The 9946-nt window shown below is 34.2% G+C and overlaps 1 protein-coding gene across 1 annotated transcript in view; it reads left to right on the top strand.

The window, feature by feature from the left end:
- Positions 1-596: 596 nt before the first annotated feature.
- The window catches only part of DMD (dystrophin), a 2282798-nt gene continuing 2273448 nt past the window's right edge, over positions 597-9946 (top strand). Inside the window, exon 1 of the mRNA XM_032285800.1 lies at positions 597-906. Coding sequence (XP_032141691.1) covers positions 900-906 — 7 coding nt within the window. The 5' untranslated portion in view covers positions 597-899. The remainder of the gene's footprint in view (positions 907-9946) is intronic.

Here is a 9946-nt window from a genome sequence, read left to right as displayed (position 1 = left end):
TTTAAAACACAAAATGCATTTTCCTGAATAGCATTTATTTACTTGTTTAAAAAAGTTGTGCAAGAGATTCAGCTAATCTGATTTCTTACTTTGTGAAGAAATCAGTCATCTAAAGTCAAAATATCAAGTATAAAGTGTACCCTTGGGAGAAACACACAGACTGCCAGACTTTAAGTATCTCCAATGTGCAAAATAAATAACATTTTCTTGAAATATCCTCTTATTTGAAAATTTGCCATAGATTCACAGGAGGCAAATTCCATTTGAGAAAGTGCATGCTATATTTTATAATAAAGCAGAGACGTGGAGCTGAGCACACAGCATCCTTATTTCAAAAGTACAATTCAAAAGAGAGTTTTACCCTTAAAAGGCTGTGAAGATAAGTAAAAATCAGCCAAAATTCCAGTGTGAATAATATGACGTTTGGCAAGAAACTCTACTCTTGTGACAGTTTGGAAAATAATCTAATCCAAAGGCTTTGCATCTGTACAGAAGAGCGAGTAGATACTGAAAGAGATTTGCATATCCACTGTTTTTTAGGCAGGAAGAGTGCTCGTTAAATGCAGAACGCTGCTCTGGCTCATGTGTTTGCTCCGAGGTATAGGTTTTGTTCGACTGACGTATCAGATAGTCAGAGTGGTTACCACACCGACGTTGTAGCAGCTGCATAATAAATGACTGAGAGAATCATGTTAGGCATGCCCACCTAACCTAACTTGAATCATGCGAAAGGGGAGCTGTTGGAATTCAAATAGACTTTCTGGTTCCCAGCAGTCGGCAGTAATAGAATGCTTTCAGGAAGATGACAGAATCAGGAGAAAGATGCTGTTTTGCACTATCTTGATTTGTTACAGCAGCCAACTTATTGGCATGATGGAGTGACAGGAAAAACAGCTGGCATGGAAGGTAGGATTATTAAAGCTATTACATCATTATGAATACAATTAGAAGCTGACCATGACAAAGCATATGTTTGAACAAGCAGCTGTTGGTAGCAGGGGTTTATTGCCGAGCTCTTCAAACTCTGCAAACAGTGTTGCTTTTACAGAATGGATTTTAAAATTGCCTTGTGCTGGGTTATATTTTGGGGAGGGGATGTGCTTGCCTCCAACCTCAGGAAAACACTTCTGGGATAGAAATCAGTGTTAGAAGATTTCAGAATAAAGTATTGTTCAAGAGTCTAGGTTTCTTCAGGTAGATGATGACAGGGGGGAGAAAATCTACGGGGAAATCTACCCCAGGTTAGTTATATGCAATTTAGTTGCAAGAACTGATTGATGTATTGGCATATTGAGACACTGAGAGAAATGAGAATGTATAGAATGTTTGGTTAGGTTGGAAATTGTTAACACTTGGTTTCTATTTTATAAGGACTTTGGCTGTCAGTCATTTCTCCTCATCAATTTCTAGCTTTTGACATTTATTCAGTCATTCTGCATTATATGAAGAAAATATATCAATATCTCCTGCAGGGTTTTTCAACAACTCTAGCATCTGTTTCAGCTATTGAACTGTATTCACGTTTTGCCAAGTTGATGTCAACCCAGCTGGTCTATCATTTCTCGCTTGATTACTGCTCTTAATTTCTCTGTATCAGCTTGTTTCAGATAGGGCTTTGAAAGCTGTTAATGAAAAATGACAAAAATGATAAATTATTGAAAATGTGAGCATTTATTTATTTATTTATTTATTTTGCCCTTTAATGAGTTTTGTCTTACATTCTTTCTTGCCTGCGTACAATTTTTAGAACCCTTTCTCTGTTTGGCAATATTTCTTTGCCCTACAATCAGTGGATTATAGTTATAAGTACTTTTAAGCAAATGGAGCATGAGCACGGAGGGTATTTGGCTCCAAAAATAAAGTTTTTGGAGAAATGGGAGCAATTTTTGCTTTTTGTATAAAGTATGCATCGTTTCTATAACCTATCTTCACATGCTGTCATGGGGATCTGTCAGTGAGTGTAATCAGACTGAACATATTGAAATAATTTTTACCACCACTAGGGTCACGAGAAAATAAAACATTCAAACATTTAACAAGTGATTGTTTAAAACAAATGTTAAATAATATAGAAATAGATTTTCCTAAGTATGAGAAGCCTGATTATTAACTGTCTGTGTAGTACAGAATCTTTCGGCTCTCTACCCGGTCTCCTCAATAGCCTGACTAGCTAAGACTATCATATATGTACATCTAATATGACCTTTCAGTGTACACAGTGTTACCCATATGTGCAGTGCCTTTTCTGTAGTAATTGTAATATCCCAGTCAGCCTTGTTAAGGAACACTATTGGCTGTTATGTAACTTTTTTTCTGAATGTTAGTCCATGGTTTTCAATTACGTATTCCTCTTAGAAAGGGTGAGTTAAAAACATCACGTATTTAAAGATCAGTAAATTAATTAGAAACTGGTGGGTTAATTATACTAGGATTTCTCCAAAATAATTTCTAACTTCTGTTTTGAAAAATAGTCAAGGATTTGTATGAGTACTTTTTAACCTTGAAGCATACATGACTGTGATTGAATATATCATTCGTAATTCATGTATACAGCAGGAGAGAAAATATTTTTCTAGATGTATCATTTTAGCAGCAAAATACTTTTTATAATGTGGCTCAGGCAATCTGATTATTTCCACTTAATACTTTTAAGTACTGTAGATGCTTTTGCATAGTATATTACAGTACTTGGTTAATCTTTGGGAAGCTCAAAGACTGACAGAATTTTGCATCCAAATGCTACAGGGTTATTTTGGGGTTGGTTGAGAAAAATCAGCTCTGTCTATACTATTGTTTAAAATACAGTCATCTTAGGCCAATTTTACTTTTCAACTTTTTATAATCGTTTTAAGTGACAATTCAAGACTGGTAAAACTCTTTTACATTGCATCTTTCGTAGGACTCTCCTTTTGTGAATTGTCTCCTTCGAGAAAAATGTGAACTTTCTTCTAGCCTCACACTATTATTACCATAGTTACTTTTAAAAGAGGTTTTTCTTTTTCAATGAAGATCGTGTCATTTAAATCAGCCGCTGGAATCTCCAAACTATGTTTTTGTATTTGTTCATTTATAGTTTAGGCTTGCTTCATTTGTGGTTAGAAAGTGCTCTGTATTTGGTCTCACTGATGAATGGAGAGGACAGACACTAGGTGGCACCAGCTGTTGCTTATTAATGAAATCGTAAAGTCTATATGCCACGCACCTGAAGAGCAGACAAACCCTTATTGATAAATGCATTGTAAGAGCTGGAAAAGCCTGCCAATGTTTCTTGCGCTAAAACAGGGTCAGCATGCAAAGTGATGAGACCACGTGAAGTCTTCAAATCCCAATTGCCTAATCCTGTGTTTTCTGAAGTGATTCAAGGGAGAAAAAACGATGAAGGAGAAATGCATAAAAATAGAAAGTGAGAAAGAGAAGTGGGACACAATGAAATAGACTACTAACATTTTAATATATTTTTAAATCCAGAATTCGCGACTTTCATAAATCTATGTGAGTTTTCCCCAATTTTCTGCAAACTCAGATTGTTTTCTCTAAGGCATTTATATTCTAAAACAAAGATTTATCTCTTTTAGTTAAAAATCTTATTGGGCATCATTATTTTTTAAGTAAAAAATCTCCCTCAGTTCTCTTTTAGTGATAAGACTGTCGGGAGAAATTTCCCACATGAGATAGAGTAGCTGCCTCTCAGGTGTGTTGCTCGTCAGAAAGATGAGCAGGGAAAGACACTATCGGTTAAGAGACATGCTTTGAAATGTTTTCCCTGAGAAGCTTGCTCCATCCTATTATCCTCCAATTCTCATATAATCCATCTTTTAAGAAGTAAAAGACAAATAAACAAACCACTTAAGCATGTGCATATGCACGCACACCCCTTGGGGAAAAAAAAGTCAAAACTGTTTAAAAAGAGGAAGCCATGACAATATTTTAGTTGGTCCTGGAGTTAATAAACTAAAGTGAAAAATAGGAAGGAATGTCCATAATTAGATTGCAGAGAGGAAATAATTACTTAAAACTGGAAATATTTTTTCTTCACTGGAAGTAACTGAAAATTCCTGAAGGTGAGATGGTTTGGAAAGAGTGCAAAGGTAACATATGTCGTGATTCTCCAATTTTATCGGAAAAGTATGTGACATGGCTAGCTATCCTGATTATAGCATGGACTTTGGTAGATTTTTATGATGCCCATATGGTGAAAGTGGAGAAGTGTTTGCTGTTTGACATAAGAGTATGGTCAATCAATCAGCTTGCTAAATTACTCTGCCTTTGATGTGTCAATCAATCACTGTAAACCAGGAAGAGGGCCTCTCACAGGACTATAGCATAGTTCTATATAATTGGCTCCATCTGACTTGAACCTAATCTTCTGTAAGGTGCCTTATGACTCTGTTTTTGGACCTACTTGGCCTGTGAAATATTAATATCCAAAAACTGAAGGACGATTCAGATAGCCTGTCTAGCTGGGAAGGAGAATAAATACATTGAATTATTAGGGTACCAAAGGACTATGACCACCCAAAAACTGTGGAGAGGTCAAAGGGAAGAATTGTAATAGGAATAAGTATGACATCATAAGCTAAGGTTTGTGAAATCAATTTGGCAAATACGGAACATAAGACAGTTCAAGCTTAACAATAATTAATTGAATAAATATTACTGATTTGTTGGTCATCTCAGTCGTAATTCATACGACATCAATTACAAAGAAACAAAGTAATATTGTTGAACATGAATCCTGAAAGAGGAAATGAAAAACGAGAACAAAATTTAGAAAGATATATATATATATATATAAAAGATATATATATACCATCTTATATATATATTATATATGATAATATATACATATACATATATTAGAGGGCCACCATGATCTAAGAGGAATCTTATATTTGTGGGTATGTTCAGTGAAATGTGCCTGAATGCTAAAAGGACATACAAATTACATTTGTGGGACATGGAAAGTATTAGAAAAGTGAAAATTTGAAGAATACCTGAAGAAAAAAAATAGAGAAAATTAAGCTGATTTCAAATATTAGTTGTGCTATAGTGCAGAAGAGGGTTTAGACTCACTTGCACCTCTATTGTAGCAATGGAAAAGTATTCTTCCAGTTAATGGTGTTAAGCAGAGAACTGACTACTTTGTGAGACATTGCACTCCTTGTTCCTAAAGTGCTCAGTGCTAAGAGTGGAGTTCCTGCACTAAATGGAAATTGAAGAAGATGTCTGAGATAATTTTCAACTAAGAATCTGTGAGTCCAATCATCTCTTTTAAAAACATGTTCCTTTTTTTTTAGACACTGAGTGTCTCTACTACTTCACTTGAGCCATCCAGGCTGGTGGTCAGTAAATGATTGCCCGCATATCACATCTATTACGATTTGACCAGGTAGTTAAAATAGTCTTCATGTTTCTGAATTGCTTTATTTCAAGAATATTTGTGACACATGAAATTATATAAAATTTCCATTTAACTGTCTACAAAGATTATTTAGAAGACAGCCACACCCATTTATTTATTTATATACTATATATGGCTGCTTTCATGCTAAAACACTGTAAGTACTTATGACAGAGATCACGTGGGCCATGAAGCTGGAATATTTACTATCTGGCCCTTGATAGAAAAAAATTTGGTCGCCTCATCTCTAGACTATAAAGAAATTTTCTGTTTTGCTTATTGATTCAAGTATCCAGACAAGTGAGGTCAAAGTTAAATACAGTTCTATACCATAAACGGAAATTGTAACCACTCATATTACTTAAGTACCAGAGACTATGGAAAGTAGTCTAAATATACAGCCTAACAGAAAAAGATGGGTTTGTTTGGCTGCTAATCTATTGAGATAATTTACTTGCTGAGGAATGTTTATTTAATGTTGCTATAAAAAATTGAAGTCTCTGCAATCATTGACATATATAATATTTACTTTGACTCCATTGATCTTGCTGAATTTACCTATTTGGTAGGATTCATGTATTTTTACTGCTGCTTTTCTGTTAGCGTGTGATTTCAGTAGACTTAAAAAAGTGTGAAAGTCAATGGAAAACAAGGTAAAGTGAGTGGAATTTTCTTCTTAGAGCTACCCTCTTCTCTCCTCGTGGGTTTATAGACTCTCTCAGCAGGTTTGGAATTGCAGAGTTTTAGAGACTTGGTTTTATAAAAATATGACTGTGTTCTTGATCAAATATGTTCTAGGAGGGATAAAGATAAAATAAATGCATTGTACTATAAAAGAACAATTAAGGTTGTTAGTAAATGATTGATAAGACATGCTAGATTTAAGAATTAGCAATGAGTTATTAATATTTCCTGAACATGGAGATACGAGAAGGTATTTTTTTCATGTCATAGAAGAAGCTATAATCAAATTCTAAGCGTAAACCTGAGAGATTCTGAATTCACCAGCAAATACTACAATCTCCATAGTTCCATAATGTGCAACTAAATTGTGCAACTAAAATCCTGACATTTTTTTTTCTAGGGAAAGATATAATTTCTGCTCACTGGTAGCACTGGAAATTCCTGTCAAACCCATAGAATTCTTGTTGTATTTCCATGAGGATATTCCTTAGCAGCTATTTTGTGATGCCTGTCTCTATGGTAACAAATACAAGGCTTAAGGGTCTGAAAGAAATTCTTCCTGTTGGCTTAGAAATGTGGAGCAATGAGGGAGACCCACTGAAGATGATAAAACTGAGGAAAGGCAAGAGGCAATTGAGGAAAGGCAAGAGGCAATTGAGAAAAAGTTGTCATGGGGAAGCTTTTTTTCTGTGTTTGAAAACAATTTCATTTGCTCTTAATATATCTCTGAATAAGAACAAACATACAAGTAAAGTCTACAGATAGAACAAATTCTGTGAAAGTATTGTTTTTCAACCATCTAGTCAATTTTATGTAATTGAAGTCACACAGATTTTTGCTTTCGTTACCTTGCCTTTCGCTATGCAGAAAAAGATTGCTTCTTGCCTGAAATTGATAAGAGGACGGCTCTACCCCTGGCATATTTAGTTCTTGTTACTGCTATCAAAGATCTTGATCTTTTAAAGGACTTTCTTTTTCTTGATTCCAAGGGTAAGAATATTGAACTCTGGTTCACATTCCTCATAATCACTGAGCTGCTCAGGGAATTATGAAAGTACACTAGACTTCCAAGATGTTCATTTTTAGGTCTATTTCTCTTAAAGACCAGTAATAAATAGGACAAACAGTACTGCTTATGTGAAAATAGAGCATTTTGTAAGAGGATGCTGGGTGAGGCTTTGTGTTTTTATGTTTTACTTTGTTTTTCTTATTAAAATAACAAAAAGGCAAACAAAAAGCTCCTAGAAATTTTTAAATATTTGATTTTCCATTTATTTGATTTCATCTTCCTTTCAGCTTAGCAAATAAGGACATGGCACATTTAAATTGTTTTAGAAACGAGATAAATATGACTCTCCTTTTCCTTAGATTCAAAGTATATGTTCATGGTGTCATTAAATAGCCAAAAGTCTTTAAAATATTTGTGCTATGTAAATGTCCTTCAGGAAAATATAAGTCAGAGGGAGGAGATGGCTGTCTTAGTATAAAACTCTTATGTGTATTTGCAATGGTAACATGAGTGGTGATATTTTATTTACCTTCTTAACATGTTCTATATTAACATGTCTTCATTTGTTATATGTTAGGGTCAACAGAAAAAATAATAAAGTTATTACAAGTTAGCAAAAACTTATAACCTGATTAATAAAAAATAATATTTTAAGGTTTGGAAATAAACACATCTCAAATGACATTTTATAAGATCAAGTTAACAAATATTAGCATGCTTAAAGCTTTAGCAGAATTAAGTCTTTTTATGGTTTATTTTCTGACCTTGAGAAATTTATAGAATCTCTGTACAGATATATCTTTTCACAAATTTAATCCACTCTATATAGATATTAGCAAAATATAAGATAGTGTCTTGGGGACCTGTTCACACTATCATTAAATTAAATTAAATTAAATTAAATTAAATTAAATTAAAAAGCTCAAGTTAGCTGTAATGTTACAGTGTCTCCTTTGATAATTTTAGAAAGCAAATTTTTTAAAGAAAACCTTTTTATAACTCCATGCATTTTGACCTGCAGATACTAATTGCAATATAAAATGTGACTTCTGAATAAATCAAGAATAAGTAGTCAACATATATACTACTTTTGAAAAGATGCCTTAAATTATTAACATATAAATTATATGCCTAACATGACTGGCCTCCAAAAAAACTTATTTTCTTGAGCTTTGGGGTTACATCCTAAAGTACACTACAATAAATAAGCAAATGGGTGAAAATATTGTCTAGACAAAAGTTCTTTAGGAAGTAAAAATGAGATGTTCTTTTGAACAAACATTTATAGAGGAGGCAGAAGGTGGCCACTGGAAAGGTAGGTGGTATGCAGAGATTAATCGCTGTCCATATACACTTAAAGGTAAATGGATGGTGCTTATCAAATTTCCAGAAGAAATATTGGCATTATATTGCAATCTGAAGACAGGGTTATGAATGCAAGGAGCTAAGAACAGTAGAAAAAATAAACTTATCAGTATCATTCTGCTCTGATCATGACATTGTTATGATTGATTGTAACACACCCAGGATAAAATGTGATAAAGATCATAATCTGCTTTTACTAGTACAGATTTCTTTTATACATGCTATAAGTAGAATTATTCGGTACAGCAACAATGTGTTGTGTCATTGAAAGTGACACTAATGCTAACCTGAAATTGTATGGATTTTAGGAGAGATGTGGGATTCATTTATGTTCTATGTCAAGTGTAAAAAGAAGGAGATTGAGTAAAAGCCAACATGTAATGGGCACATTAATTTAGTGAGTAGGAATCTCAGGTTCCTCTCCCTTTGGCTGCTGATCCATTCATGGACTGGTTTTGATGGTCACAGTCGCAGGAATTAGAGTCTATTTCTCCATTAGATCATCCAGACAGGATTAGAGACTACCAACTGAAGTGACAGGTTGTTTCTGCTGTTTTATATTCTTCCAACAAATGCTTGTTAATAAACTCTAACTGCCAGGCTCTGTGCTAGAGCAAGATGACTAAGATAAAGTCCCTGAGGAATTTAGAGATGAACGTGCTTTATGTGGGTGAAAATTGGAAAATATCTACAGTGATAGCCAGAGAGCAACAGCAACTATGGATCCAGACAGTAAAGTTGGTTTACCTAGAGGCTTCCAGAATTTCTAGTTTGAGTGATGTGAAAAAACTGGCAAGTCCATCAAAGATCAAAATGACAGCTGAACAGAAAGAAAGCAAATCCAGCAAAAAATAGTCATTCAAAGTAAAGGGTAAAGTGACATATTTGAAGTGTCACTTGAAATAAGGAGAGTGCCTACCACCTGTTGCTCGTCTTCACTGGACTCAAACCTAGAAGGAAAAGGTCTAGATTGTTGTAAAAGCCAGTTGCATAAAATGAGATTAAATATTATTACACCTAGCATGACCATGACCATCCAAACTTCCCCTCAGGAGAATTTGAAAACAATTACTCTCATTGGTAGTTTAAGTACATCTATCCCTGTAAACTCTTTCCTATGCTTTCTTTAGAGAAATTGTCATATTTTATCTCAATGTCTAACTCTCTTTAATTAGAGGCTACCTGAAAATGTTTCACTCGTGTATAAAGTTAAATTAATCACAGAATCAAACCTCAGAGATTATGAAGGAGGGCTGAAAGGGTAACATCTTAGATATAATAGACCTATTGCCAAATAAACCTGTGACAATAAGAAATTGTGTTAGATATTCGGGTAATGTTTTCTCCAACTTCACCGTCTTCCAATTTAATTGATCTTCAGCCTCATACCCAACTCCTCCTAGGAAATTCAAAAGACATAGGTAAACAAGGTATTTTCTGAAGAATTGAATCATCCAGAAAGTCATTCTCTCTCAAGCAGTACATTT

The sequence above is a fragment of the Sapajus apella genome, unplaced genomic scaffold (assembly GCF_009761245.1).
Source record: "Sapajus apella isolate SASKATOON/1434 unplaced genomic scaffold, GSC_monkey_1.0 scaffold17, whole genome shotgun sequence".
In the NCBI taxonomy this organism is placed as follows: Eukaryota; Metazoa; Chordata; class Mammalia; order Primates; family Cebidae; genus Sapajus; species Sapajus apella.
This window is presented reverse-complemented; position numbering and strand designations above follow the sequence as displayed.